The 14,834-nt window shown below is 40.0% G+C and overlaps 1 protein-coding gene across 8 annotated transcripts in view; it reads left to right on the top strand.

Annotated features, from left to right (window-relative positions):
- Positions 1–14,834, top strand: part of HECW2 (HECT, C2 and WW domain containing E3 ubiquitin protein ligase 2) — a 180,213-nt gene that overhangs the window by 104,421 nt on the left and 60,958 nt on the right. For 5 of the 8 annotated variants that reach the window (XM_069022049.1, XM_069022050.1, XM_069022047.1 and 2 more), the window contains one exon: positions 11,009–11,103. In XM_069022049.1, coding sequence (XP_068878150.1) covers positions 11,009–11,103 — 95 coding nt within the window. Of the gene's footprint in view, positions 1–4,526; positions 4,629–10,249; positions 10,399–10,437; positions 10,815–11,008; positions 11,104–14,834 lie in introns of those variants that run through there. The other 3 variants (XM_069022052.1, XM_069022055.1, XM_069022051.1) reach the window with 3 other exon arrangements.

Raw genomic sequence — 14,834 nt, 5'->3', positions numbered from 1 at the left:
CTATACCACTCCCTCAGATGACCAGGATTTATAGGAAGCTGAGGTACTCTGCTGTGGGCTGAGTTTTTTTATTGTTTTGCTTTGGTTTTTTTTTTGTTTTGGTTTTTTTTTTGGTTTTTGTTTTGTTTTGGTTTTGTTTTTTTTTTTCTTTTTGATGAAACTATGCTATCTTACCATATGAAGCATATAATCCTAAAGAAACTGAGGTTCCAGTCATAGGATGTTGTGTCAGAGCTTGCTGGAAACTCTGATGTGCCAAGCATTGAAGTGGCAATCAGTCCCAGAAGAGCTCTGAGTTGCTCCTGTTTAGCCTCACAGTAATGAATCCTCTTTCATAAGTTAAAAAAAAAAAATACTCCCACTCTTTACTTCACTGCAGTGAAGTGAAGCACTGCAGTGCTGCTTACTGTAGGTCTTGGCAGAAATTTTTATTCTAATTAATGGATAGAACAGTAATACATGTATTTCAAGAGGTGTTGTATACCCTGTACTAAAAATAAATATTAAAGCTTCCTATTTCTAGAATTCATCATTGAATCTTGCCAAGTTGCCCTATGTGTTACACAACACACTTCTCAAAAAAAAAAAAAAAAAAAAGGCACCTAAATAGGGTAAAATTAAATTCCATTTCAGGAGTTCATTGCATTACAATGATTGAACTGAAGATAATGCTCCAGAAAATAATAAAGATAACTAACTTCCCTGGTGCCAAAGACACTAGTATATTAAAGCAGATTAAAATGTCTGTTAGTAAAGTTCATTGCCTCATCTTTCTTGCACGTGTACTCCATCAGTATTGTAGCCAATATGGGCAGTTTGACTTCAAGGATGCTTGTATCTTTTAGCTGGTTACATGTTGTTCCACAGTGTACTGAGATGAGGCTCTTGAATAATATCTCCAGTTCATGTGAGTAACCCAAACTACTGCTTCAAGAGCTACTAGTTTGGACTTAAAACCAGCTGCAGCTGACCTTGCACTTTGTGACTAACTGCACATCACAGTCAGCTGAAAGAAAGTGCAGGATGTGTGTTCTTTGGTCATGGTTAGCGTCACTAACAAACAGCTCTGCTGCCATACAATGAACAGGAGACAAGCAATTGTGCAGCAGCTGAGAACTGTAAAAAGGAATGTTTATGAGCATATGTTGCTATAGCACATAGTATGGTAGATAAATATGTCACCAGTGACACTTGTGTTTCTAGTGAGAGGCCAAAAACTGCACTGAAACACTTTACTGAATTTCTGATTCCTCTTTTTAAATGAGATGTCTCCACAGATCGGTGACCATGTTTGCTCTGCAAAGCTTTTCCTTGTTGCTTATAGGTGGTGAAGCAACACTGACACAACTACAGGCAGCTGCTCTTTCCTTTTACTTTTCTATTCCTCAGCTCACTAAATCACAGCAGGGGCAAACACAGCAGGTGGCTGCGCGCTTCAGGTACAACCGCGGTGTCGCTGCCGGGCCGCGTGTGGGAAGAGCTGTGCTGTCGGGGTTCTCACCATGCCCTGCAGGCCTGGCACTGCCCAGCCTGTGGCAGCCACGGAGACAAACTTAGCTCCCCTTTTAGCCTGTTGGGCTTTAACCCTTAGAGCCCCTTTTTGCTCTGTTGTGGTGCAGATATGATTTGTCTCTCAGTATAGCACTGCACATGATGCCGCTGTGATAGCAAGAGGGAGAGACAGATGAAGAGTGTAACATTATCAGTAAATATGTACCAGATTATTAAATTTAAGGTATTTCTGATGCTTTAATCCACCGTTATTTTCGAAATTTGGGAAAGAGCTCTCCAGTTGTAGATTTTTTTTATGTTTAGAAATATCTTTGCTGAGAGGCAGATTATGTGAGATACAGGTCATGGTATGTGGGGTTTATCATATTTACTCCTCACAGTAATGACATGCAGCAGACCATTAGCAGCATCCCTGGATTTTTAAAGCAGCAGATCCATAAGGGCAAACAATGTCTGGGGGACCAGCATGAACAAAATGTGTAAATGGATCAATCTAAACTCAGTTGAAGACTAGCCACAGCATAGGAACACTTGATTGCATCCAGTCTGCTCTCAACTGGGACCAACATTTGAGTTGAGTCCACCTGCTCGAGTATGGTTTTTATTGGAAGCTTTCAAGGACAAAGATTTTGCAGATGCTGTAGGTAACTTGTTCTAATGTTGTAGGTAACTTGTTCTAGTGCTGCAATATTGTTCCAGCTAAAAAGATTTGTCTGGCATCCAATATGTATGGCTGTAGCTTATATTTGGGGCCATTACCCCTTTTAAAATCTCTGATACAACTGGAAGGAGTAGAGATAGTAACATTTGTCTTGCCTTAACCTCCTCTACACCAGACTAAACAAGGCCAATTCCTTTAGCCTCTTCTCATATGTCACATTTTCTCCATCCCAGCCACCTTTGTAGCCCTCTGCTCTTCACTCTCCATTTTCTCCATGCTCTTGAACCTAGGGACCCAAAACTAGACACAGTATCTCTCTCCAGTACCAAGTAGAGGGGGACAGTACTTAATTGCCACCACCTATATACTGTGATACCTATACGACTGCAGGTTCCCTGTTTCACCTGTACTCAAGGAGAGGAAGGGAATGTTTTCTGCAAGCCTGAGGAGCATTGCACCTGCTGTGGCAATGAGAACTGATGAAGCTTGTTAACAGAGTTATGCTAAGTAACTACAATAATCCTTTAGGATTTACACTCAAAACTGGCCTAAAGTTGTTATGTCTTTTTGGGAAGAAAAGGAACATAAGTTACTATGTTGGATAATGAGTTGGGCTCAGTCAGAGTGCACTTACACCAAAGATGTTGGATGTGTGTTTTCGCTGGCAGTGTCAGAGCCTAAGGACATTATGTATCTTTTCACCACTAACATCTCTGGAGGGCGAAGTGCAGAGAATTATAGCATTGCTAATGAGCCATATGCAAACAAATCTCATGCAGAAGGAGTATTTCCATTTTAATTGCTTTAATGTTAATCAGTGGGAGTCAGCTGGGTTAGGCCTCGGACTCCTTCTGCAAAAAGATTTGTATCTTTTAAGAAAAAACATCTTATGCCTTAATTTGGGAAGCTGTTTTTCCATGAGCATAATTGTAAATTTATTTATAGTTTCACCAAGGTCTCAAATTTATGCTTATGTTTAAAGGTAGGCTTGGAGAAGCATTTTTCTGAATTTCACATTACTGTGTGTCTACAGTCTTGTAACTCAATGTTAAGATGATTTAATTTATTCCTCTTAAAAATCCCTCCCTAGTGATTCAACACCTGTTTTTCCAAGAAAGTAACATGTAAAGGTATAGTTTGCCATCTACTCTATTCAGATCAAGCAACTTGCAGAAAAATGGGAGGGGAGAGTCTCATCTTCATACTAAAAACAGACATCAATTCCCCTCAAAGCGTCCAAAATTAGCAAAACAAGGATGATCAAAGAAAATTCTATTTGCCTCAGACAAAAATTAACAAAACAAAATTTCTGTAGGCTCTGCCCTGGAAGGGAGAATCAAAGGAATCAACAGTGAAATAAAGAGAAATGAACTTAATGTATTCCAGAAAAACAAGCAGCCTTTGAGGGGAGTGGCTGAGGAAGGGGAGGGAGGAAATATTATGCAGAGGAGAAAGTAAATATTCACAAAATACCAAGTCCAGCTCACCATCACAAACAGCTGGTGTCCTTAAGATGTCACCTCGAGACAAAGTGAGTGGCTCTGGACTGCAGAGCCAGCCAGTACAGAGACAGGTGTTCCTCTTGCTTTTCCCTGGGGAAGGAGCAAAAGTGCTTTGTAGGCATGAAAGGGAGCTCAGTCATTTTAGACATTCAAGAAGGTGAGTTTGAGGATCAATATGCCTGATATGCTATTTCCTCACGTAGTAGAGGTGGCTTTCAAACATCTTGCTCTGAGGCTTGCTAAAATGTGAGGGAAGGAAAACAATGACTCACTACATTGCTCCCTCAGGTTTTTTTTCTGTGTAAACTACAGAAGGATTGCTAAACCCAGCTCTACAATTTTCATCGTCCTGTAAAAGGAAACAAGTTCAAGGAGTATTATCCTAAACAGGTGGCTGTAGTGGGAACATGCAACACAGCTTAATGCTTTTGCATTTGGTATGGTCATCTGGTATTTAGCATGACATCAGGCTGTTCAGGTCCCTAAGTACATCAGGGCCTTTACTCTCTGGTGAAAGAGAGGTTTCAGTTGCACCAGAAATGATTTCACATGGCAAGTGTTCTCTGGGTGTACCAGTCTGTGATCTTGGGATGGAAGGGGCTCCATTTGGGGCACTGTGCTGGAAACAGAGATGATGGTGATGGTATTAGTTACGGAGAGCAAGCTAGCAGAAAGATGGAGTGAAATGATCTATAGGAGGGCTGGTGATAGAAAAAACATGTGAGAGGAAGCCTGACTTTTATTTAGGAGTAATTGGTAACAGCTGCTGCTCATTCATAGTCTGCAGCTTCCAAGTCAAATTTCTGTGATATGGGGAAGGACAGGTCATGTTGGAGATGCCATGACAGGGAGATTCAGCATGGTACAGTCAGTGCTGTGCAGCAGGTAACTGGTACTTATGCACTTCCATGTGCAACGTGCCCAGAAGTTAAAAGCTGCACATACTCTGGCAGGTAAAACAGGGGGATGTCACTGTTCAGCACTATGGGTGGTTGTGTGCTCACACTTGATTGTCTGCCATGGTCCTGCCTGGTTTATTAGTATGGGCTTAGGCTGAGAGCCTGCTTTGCGACTGTATTGGCCTTGTATTTATCAGTTATGGTCTTGGTCCCATGAGTGTTAGTTACTGTGTCCACAAGAAGCACCTTCACCTACTTTACTTGTCTTTGTTGTTATTTATACCGTTTGATGTCACGGTCATTGCTGTCAGTAGAATAGAAATACATTGATTTGCATATGTTTTCTTTACCGGTGCTATAGCTTTATGTCTTGAGCAAAAACCCACAGTGTGGCAGATGTTGGGATTCATCTAGAGACCGCCAGTCTTATCAGATCAATCATTTCCAAATCCCCCCTGGGATGTTTGTGGTTAAATTTCTTCTGGTGCCACACTGTGATACTTGGATGCAGTGACTGCACAGATGCTGTGTGTTTTGAACTAAAATCTCATGTTTGTGGCATAGTACTACAGAACAGTTTGAGTTGGAAGGGTCCTTTAAAGGTCTCTGGTCCAATCCTCTGTGATGAGCAGGGACAACTTCAATAGGTTCGGTTGCTCAGAGCCCTATCCAGTCTGATCTTCAGTGCTTCCAGGGATTGGGCACCTCTCTGGGCAACCTGTGCCAGCATTTCACCACCCTCACTGTATAAAGTTTTGTCTTTGTATCTAGTATGAATCTACCCTATTTTAGTTTAAACCGTTACCCTTTGTCCCTGCTAAAAAATTTGTCTTCATCTCTTTGATAAGCCCCATTCAAGTACTGAAAGGCTGCAGTGAGTTCTCCTCAGAACTTTTTCTTCTCCAGGCTGAGCAAACCCAACTCTCACAGCCCATCCTCATGGGAGAGGTGCTCCATTCCTCTAATCTCTTGGTGGCCTCCTCTGGACTCACTCCAACAGGTCCCTGTCCTTCCTGTGCTGGGGCCCCCAGAGCTGGGTGCAGTGTGCCAGGTGGGATCTCAGAGTGGAGCAGAGGGGCTGCCCACGGGGCTTTGGATGCAGCCCAGGACACGTTTGGCTTTCTGGGCTGTGAGTGCCCGTTGCTGGGTCATGTTCAGCCTCTCCTGCACCAGCTCACCCAAGTCCTTTTCAGCAGGGCTGCTCTCGATCTGTTGAGTAGGAACATGAGTAGACTATGAAATATATCCAGAAAACGTGGTAATATATGTGTTTGCATTGTGCTGGTAATCATGTTAAAAGTGAGGTTTTACCTGGAGTTCTCGGTATTCAGTCCCTGTTTCCATGAAATTATAACTTTTGCAAAAATAGTGTATTAAGACTGAAATTGCCATACTTTGTAGCTAGCAAAGCAGATTCCCAGCTCTCTTTTTTGTTAAAAGCTGATAGATATCGAAGGGAAAAAACCACCAGTTTAATAATTGAACTTTGTATACTTTTAGCTTTTAAGGGCTGCTTGTAACTAGAGGTACGAAACTAGAGATTTTGGAATGGTCAATTTTAATGAATATTCTGTGAATGTAATTCATTACTTGTACCCAATCTTTATATTTTTACTGCTTATAATTTTGCCAGTTAAGTTCTGTAAAGGTCACGGTTTTCTCACATGGAATTGTTCTGAGCCTGGAACATTCATCTGTGCAGTGCCCTGCAACCAGTGCCCTTTCAGTGGTCTGTCTAGGGACTCATGGTTATTGTCCCTACTCTATTCATAGACATATTTACTGAGTTAGAAATACTTCTATTATTCTGCTGGGTTTTTATGTTGTCTCTTAACAGCTATTTTTGAGTATCACAAATAACTGAAACAGGATCAAGTCTTGTATTTTTTACATTTGTGGCAGGCTTTGTTGACTTCCTCAAGCACATAATACCCCAGTGTTTTATTTTAAAGGTTAGATTATAATTAAATGCTTTGCCAAACTGGAGCATAATAGCCGATGCTCATGACTGTAAATAAGAATCTCTGATGACAGTGAGGTGAGTGGGGCTGGCAGTGACAGGGAGGCTCTGTTACCTGAACAACCATTTGTCCATGTTCCCTTTGAAGCAGGTTAGATGGAAAGACCACTGGGACATAAGCATTTTCTGTTATTGATCCTACTTTAGCTGAAAAGCTTTCTGTAAGTCACTTTGGAGGTTGTTTGCGTAATGTTCTGTAAAATAAATTCTGTGATATACCTGCTGAGAGAGATGGCAAGTACCTGGGGGCTGCCAGCTTTGGCCCTTGCATTCTGCTGCTGTGTTCGCTACTGCCCAGTAGGAAATAATCAAAAGTGCACATGATGAAAGTGATGCAGAGAAGAGAATGCTAAATGTCCAAACAGAAACGTTGAGTTCACTGAACTGTCACGCTATGGAAAAGTTCAACTGGCAGGACAGGCAGAGCACTGCTAAATTTCTGCAGTTGTCTATCAGGTTCAGAAGGGGAAAAAATAGGATTTAACACAGTTGCTTTTCCACGGATTGCATCTCCCTTTATAGCTTTGTAAAGTGTTAATGTGAGTGACTTCATTTGTTCTAGTTTTCTTGAATAAGTTTTGCAGAACATGCTCTCATATTTTTCCAATGAGTTACTGTGCTGTCAGCTTTTCCCTCAGTGAATGTTGGAAGACATATGTTTCTGTCTGCAGAGAGCCATGGATTCAGCCCAAGTACCTTCTGGGCACTCAGCTGCAGTGTCCAGGAAGTTTTAGCTGCTGTGCAGGTTGCATACAGTGAACCGGGAGCACTGCTTTGCTCCGCAGATTGTTGTAACCCAGCTTGGATTTGCCCTGTTTTTTGGAGGTGTGTCTGCCCATCCCTTCTCAGTGGAGGTGATTCCACCTCTGATATAGGTGTTTTGCTTGACTAGGGTCTGTCTGGAGCAAGCTGTTCTTACAGCAAACACACCTGCTTTCCTGCATTATCAGTCTCCTGGAAAGAATGCTCATGTATTTATGTATTCTTAGTTTCTTTCTTTCATAAAGCATTCTTTTGATGGGCAAAGGTAAAGTATTAAAGGCAGTAAAAAAGTAGTTAGTAAGGAACTTTGGGGAATTAGTGATGTTTTAAACCCAAGTTATTATTTAGTGTAAGCTGATGCCTTTATTACTGAAGAGGCAAAAGTGTATGGTCCATAGAGGTAACAGCACTATAATTTCATGCAGGTGTTCTTTTGAAATTCAAATGTCAGTGTCTGAGTCCCAGAAACCTTTACTGATTCCAACATTTTTATGTAATGGACCTGAGCTATAAGACTATGGTTATGAAATTACAACAGCTATTAGTTTTAAAAGAAGGTGATTATGGTTTCACAGAATTTTCTGATTAATTAACATATGTATCACTTTTTATATGGCCATGTGATAGCTTTGAAAGAATCAGAGATCCCCCAATTTAATTTTTGGCTTATTTTTAAATGAAGAAGGAATTTATTGCGGTCTGTAAGATGTCTGGAGGAATGTCAATTACAGCAGGGTATGTGTAGTATCAAAAATACATTAATTTTTCCCATGAATGAAAATTCTTTGGTGTTCTGAAACATTTTCTTTAATGGTACAGCAATTGGTCCTGTGGTCAGGAACAGATGTATCTCCTTTGCTGGGTTTACTGCTCTTAACATTCTTATTAGGGATTGTGTGCAAAGCAATTTCATTAACCTGTTGAAGAAGAATAAGTAGGAAAGGAAAAAAGAGAAGTGCCAGTTTTCCCCTGAAGAGAACGCATAAAAGTAAGGTGGCAGGAGGAATGAAAGATATGGGGAAAACCTCTGTAGGTGACATGTGCTAATGTGTAGAGTATGGAATAGATCAGAGGAAACCTGTGTTAATACGGTATTGAACTTAGTTTTCAAAATATTGAAGTCCTGTTTGCAGATAATTGAACTTACTGTTGCTGAAGAAATCTGCATTTATGGGGCCTTAGAACACAGCACATCACCTGTAACTATCAGTAACAGCCACAGATACTTGTTTTCAATACATCTAGAGCTCAGGAATCCATCAGTCATCAAGAAAAACCTCTTCTAATCCAGATTTTTTTTCCTGATAACACAGTACCAGACAGGTCAAAAAGCTACATCCTCAGCTGCTTTGAACTGACAGGATTCCTCTGAGATTTCTTCTGTTAACATTAACTGCACTTTCTAGGGTTATTAGCCAAGAACAAAACCACTTCGGTGTCTCTTATCCTATGGAGTGTTTGTATTGTTGCTGTGTATAAGATCCAGTTTTGCAAATACCTGTTCATTTTGACAACATCTTCATGCATGTGTTGTGTAGCCCATTTTTCAATTTAGTGCTGAATTTCAAGCACACCTTCTCTTGTATTAATCCCATTGACACAGTGCTAACAGCAGATCTGCCATTCCTCTAAATGCATGTGAATGCAGTGCTGTGTAAAGCCCAAATTGAATCAGTGCTGCTTCTGTTGGCAAGTGGGAGAAAAAGTCTCCATGCCATGTTTTTAAATGTTTTTTCTAATTATTTCTAGCAATAAGTCATGAAGTTTGGGGTTTGTTTGTTTGATTGTTTTGGTTTTTTTTAATTTAGTGTACCTGAAAGGGATTCAGATCCATTTCTTGAATCAAGAATTGTTCTATTACCAGCCATATACAGGCATTGAAAAGTACTGTATGCTCATAGAAGTCATTGAGAAAGAAATATGAGGATGCAAAACTTGCAGTATTGCATTTCAGCCTTTAAATAAATGTACCTGTCAGTCTAGTGAGAGGATTTGTCCACCATCACATTGTCTGTGGGCTGATAACCTTACCATTGCTAGATTCTGTTCAAAAGTGATGAATTGAGCAAAGATAGTCACAACAGACTGCATAAACAGCAGCTCCAGAAACTCTCTGAAAAATTAAGCTTGGGTTGTAATAAAAGTAAGCAATGCAATAAAAGTAAGCAATAAAGCTAGAAATTGGAAGTCTTGGTGGAACAGTACATTGTCTTAACCATGCTCTCATGTAGCCATAATATGTTCTCAGTGTGAATAAGAGATGCTCAGACTTGAGCTCTTGTTACTTAATATGTACATTTTACAATGTGGAGGGTCCAGTACTTGGTATAAATCCTCCCAGATTTTACAAGTGCTGAACCTCTGATTTTATGTGAGCTAGAACTTCTTGTGTGTCCTGGATAAACATTGTTGGTAGGTAAGCAGAATTGCTCAGTTAAGGAAGAAACTAACCCATTGTCCTGCCTGATAACTTCTAGGTCTGATAAACCTTTGTAGGTGATTAGAAATTGTCTGCATTTTTAATTTTGCTGTGAAGCTTGTGGTAAATAGAGCATGTTTTGTCTGTATGTGTGAACTCATCTGTGAGGAGGAGGAAGTGGGCTCAGCAGCTTCTCCACCTCCTGATTCCCTGGAGGCACTGTCAGCAGACACTTTGCTTTGAAGGGTTGTTCTGAGGTGTCTCCTCTTTGTTCTGGGAGGAAGATAGTAAATAAATTTTGATCTGTAACTGCAGCAGATTTAAAATAAATAATCCTTTTTGGCTGAGCAGGCTTGCAGGGTGGGTTTCTGAGTAAGGATAAGTGGGTATTTTTTCTTGCAGTGATGAAATACCTCAACCCTCAAGGAATACATACATGTCTCAAAATCTTATACAAAACTCTGCGGTTTTCAGGACTTCAGGACTACTGACATATTGTTAAACCAAGCAGAGGATTTGAACTGCCAAGACTTTTATACACATCCTCTGTCTGAACTGGCTGCTGTAACTCCTGCCTGCCTTTGGCCATTGCTGTCTGCCTGTGGCCATCTCTGTGCCCAGAGGTAAAACCCTCATCAGCCTTACACAGAAAAGTTATCCCAATGGAGAAGGAAAACAGACATTGTTCCAGATAGGGAAAATCCCACAGGATCAAGGGCAGCCATAATTATAGCTGTTCTGCTTGGTTGGAAGAATGCAGAGGAACTACAGGGGAGGTCAGGCTTCAGTTAAGCATAATACTCTTCTGTTTGCAGTAAATGCAATTTAGCAAACAAAACTTTAATCAGTGGGACCAGAAACATGGTGCAACGTTTACCTTTCCTGTGTTCCGATGTATAAAGTGCTTCCAGCTTCCTTCAGCTATGTGTCACATTCTTCCAAAGTCCTACAAAATCATCCTAGTGGCAAATGTCTCAGTATGCCTTTTCCAGGGCTGATGATATTGACATAGTACCAGAAATACAAGTTGCAGAATTAGGTAAGTTATCATTTTTGTCTGTTAAGTAACAGAAGGACCCAATACACAAAGGGGATATAACCAGCAGCTCTATTTTTAATTTCCTGTTGGAGTATTTCTGAAGATAGGTCACTGAATGCTGGATCCTTTTGTTGTCTCTCTTTTGCCTAGGGTCAGTCATGAAGTGTTTCATGTGGCTTTTGTTTTCTTTTCAGCTGAAATAAAGATCTGTTTTAAATATTACCATGGTGTTAGTGGAGCCCTCCGAGCTACTACTCCATGTATCACTGTGAAAAACCCTGCTGTGATGGTGAGTTTAGCCTATTTGTTCATTGTATTTGTATGAGTTATTGATAGGTTTTATAAGATGTTAGTACTGATGACAGTATTAACTGTCAGACCAACCTATCATTATGTCTCCTAGTTTTACTATTGACAGCAATTATTTTTCAAAAAAAAATGTGTTGCCTAACAAAAATTATAAAACTTGAAAAATGCTTTTCATGGTTTTGCATTGCTCATAATAAAATAACAGTAAAAAGTCACTGAGCTTAACTGAATTTTTTTATGCTAAGAGTTTGACTTTGCTTGCATTCAGTTTTTTGATACTTACAGTTTTCTGTAATTTAACAGCATAATAGAAATTTTTCACACTGTTTATATAACTGAAACCTTGTCCAAATTCTCAGTTTCTTCTTATTTCTCAAATATTTCCTAATATTCACTATGAAATTGTTGCTGAAATAGAAATTGTTAGTATAAATGAAACTGGACATATACCATTGAGATTTAGTAATTCCCTGATTATTGAGAAGTATTGTCTTACTGCATTTGCATTATGAGACTTTTTTAAGTTTTAGAGGAGTTTTTTTAGTTGTTTAAGTAGTAGTGGAATAGTTGTTAAAGTAGTGGAAGAAAAGGCTTCCAAACTTGTACCATGGTGCTTTTGCTGGAAGTAATTTATCTAACAGGTTAGCTGTTCAGCTGAAGCTTCAGCAAGTTTCACAGTGCTTTTGATTCATTGATGTTAGCTGCCAAATATTTAAGATCACAGCTGTCAGGGTGGTGTCCTGACAACTGCAGTGTGGAAGATCCAGTAGAGCAGAAGTTAATCAGAATGAATAGCTTTTATTCTAAACTTGTGCTTTTTCAGTGCTGTGTATTATATACAAGTGCATGCTATGGTTGTCTGATACTGTATGTACTATACTAGACTTTATATCTCAGTATACCAAATGTGTGGGGGTTTTCTCTTAGAATTACAAACCTAGGTGATAGCATAATTTAATTTTCAGGTCTTTGTCAGATCTCACTATGAGTAACAGTTTTGCAGATGCATACAAACTCGGTATTTTACAGGAGAAAACGTGTCATAGTTAATGAGCTTGACAGCTACTGTCTTTAATATCAATTTACAAACTAAAGACAGTAAGGTGGTCTGATTTCGAACAAGAGGAATAAATGCATCTCAAAATAACCCTTAGAATGGGCTGCATGCTGCACTATATCATTAGTGAGGTGCAGAGTGATTATACTGAATGGAGAAACCAGTTGAACTTGGGTATTTTCTTATCATGTTACCCACCAGTAGTTTTGAGATTCATTGAACAAAAGGACATATGAACTTCTGTCATCTGAGTATGAATTTAATTGGGAGCTACTTGAAGATCTTTCTTTCAGAGTCATGGTAATTCTTGAAGGCTTATACCAGCCGTTGCTGTTTAAATTTCTTTCCTTTGAGTGGTAATGCAGGGTCCTGGGTATTGTACGGAATTTACAGACCTACTGGAAGGGGTAATTTTATAGAAACATTTTTGTTTGCATTAACAGTGCAGACCTCCAGAAATAGTGAGCTGTTAGTTTCCCTGATGAGAATGTTGTATGACAGTTCAGATGATACTTCCTAAAAATGTCATATTGGGTTAGTTGTATGTAAGTAAACCTATTGTTAAACATCAAAACCTCACTGCATTCCCATGGTTTTGGTGTGGAACTTAAGCACGGTGCAGTAGAGATTACTGGGTTTTCTTGGTACTTGTTTTGTCTCTTTCTAGAGAAATGCTGTTTGGGGAAGTGGTAAGAGAGTCATGGTGTGCCCAGTCCCCTTTTCATGGTGCAATAAATTCCCTGCTTACTGGATTGTCTCATACTGATGGTGTATCACACCAGGTACTTCAGTCCATCATATTTTTGGATCAGCAGCTAACATTTTGGGGTGTTTGTTTGACTCGGGGAAGATAGAAGGCCTGATGGAGCATTCAGAAACACTGTTACACCAGATGCAAAATTCCGTGTGTGTGCTGGGATGAAATTTTTCACTTGGCACAGAAGAATTGAAATGGCTGTTCAGATCATAATGGAACAGGAAAAGGTTATATAGAAAAATCATGGAAGTGCTAGGAAACACTGTCATCATTCATGTTACCATAGCTGAATTGTGGGCAAATTCTATTTCCTGTAACATGAACTTATGATTAGCAATGTGAATTATATTATTTGAATGAAGTCTGAGTTAGAGCAGAAAAACAGATATAGAATGGGGAAGGCCTTTTTGTTGATGAGTAGTATTTTTAACAAGGAAAACAGTGTGTGCTGAAATAAGCCCAAAAGAGGAAACTGGAATACAGAGCATTCCTGTGGCCTTGCCTGGACAGCAACACTATCACAGTGCGATGCACCCCTTGCTGCTTCCACGGTATCTGTCTGTAGGCAAGGGGACACTGATCCAGCTGGAATTAACCCATTGCTTTTGATGCCTTCATAATTTTGCTACCACCTGTCACTGCTTATGCATCCATATAAAATCACTGGCATGATAATGTCATGCTGGGTGGAAAGGGGATAGTTCTGAGTACTCTGGCGAGACTTGTCTTGCCCTGAGAGTGGGAAGTGCCCATGAAGCCAGCAGTGAGGGAAGGGAATGGGCGGGCTGGCGAGTAGCAGGGCTTGTTGGCACCGTGTGTTCCCTCACAAGACTGCTGAGGCCCACGGGGATGTCAGGCTCCATCATCATGGGTGCTTCTTCATCACTTTGCCTGAAGAAATCTGCACATTTGCTAATTCCAGTGAAATTCCAATGTGCTTGCTGATCATCGTGGGAAGTATTTGAAAGCTAATAATATTAAGTAGCTTAAAGTGATAGAAAAAGGAATGATTACGTGTTCAGTGAATGCAAAGCAGCTTCCCTGTGGCTACCGCAGCTGCAGAGTCATTTATCCATCTGGTGACTTCAAACCACTGCTCAGCTGCTCAGGGCTGCCTCACATTTTTCATCTGTGCACATAGGTGTGCCCATTTTTATTCAGCTTATTTTCATCAGATCCTGTTCTATTACTGGTATTAATCCTCAGCACTGTGTTTGGCTCAAACTTTTTCTGTGTCACCTCTCCTGCCTGGGAGTGAGTGCAGTGCCTGCCCAGGGAACCATTTGTCTTCAAAGACAGCTCCATTGATGTCTCTGTGATAGATTATTCGGCTGGATGCACATCTCCTCTGTCTTGAAAGACAAATTCTTCTGCTAGTTGAAAGAGATAGGTATTAATACATGAGGAACTTTTTATTCTGAAGTAGTGCTTTACCTAATGAGGGATTTCAGTAGAAACCAAACCTCAAAATCTGTGAAGTGTAAGCTTTTAGACCACATTTATATTTAGATGTCTGATGCGCTTTTCTGTTTAAAAGGAACTTTTGTTCATAGAGCCGAAAGCTTTCTTAGTCTCTCTTTGATCTCTTCACTTTTGTTGCACACTAAATTATTTATTTGTGGAAAGTGACAAAAGGTACATATGCTGGTCACTGGCCAGCTCAGTGCTTTGGTTTGTATTACAAATCCATACTGTTGTTTATTTTACAGAAGGGAAAGCTGTAAAAAAATACAGGTTTTCTCCAATTAATATTGTCTGCATGTGTATTGGCCTATACACGTTCTGTTTGGAAGATTTGAGCTCCTGGTATATTAATTAGCACTGTGTGAGATAAAGAATAGATATTTTGCTGTAAACAAATGCTGTAAACAAATGCTGTCTGTGGTAATAGGCAGTA

The sequence above is a fragment of the Aphelocoma coerulescens genome, chromosome 7, assembly GCF_041296385.1.
Source record: "Aphelocoma coerulescens isolate FSJ_1873_10779 chromosome 7, UR_Acoe_1.0, whole genome shotgun sequence".
NCBI classification, from domain to species: domain Eukaryota; kingdom Metazoa; phylum Chordata; class Aves; order Passeriformes; family Corvidae; genus Aphelocoma; species Aphelocoma coerulescens.
This window is presented reverse-complemented; position numbering and strand designations above follow the sequence as displayed.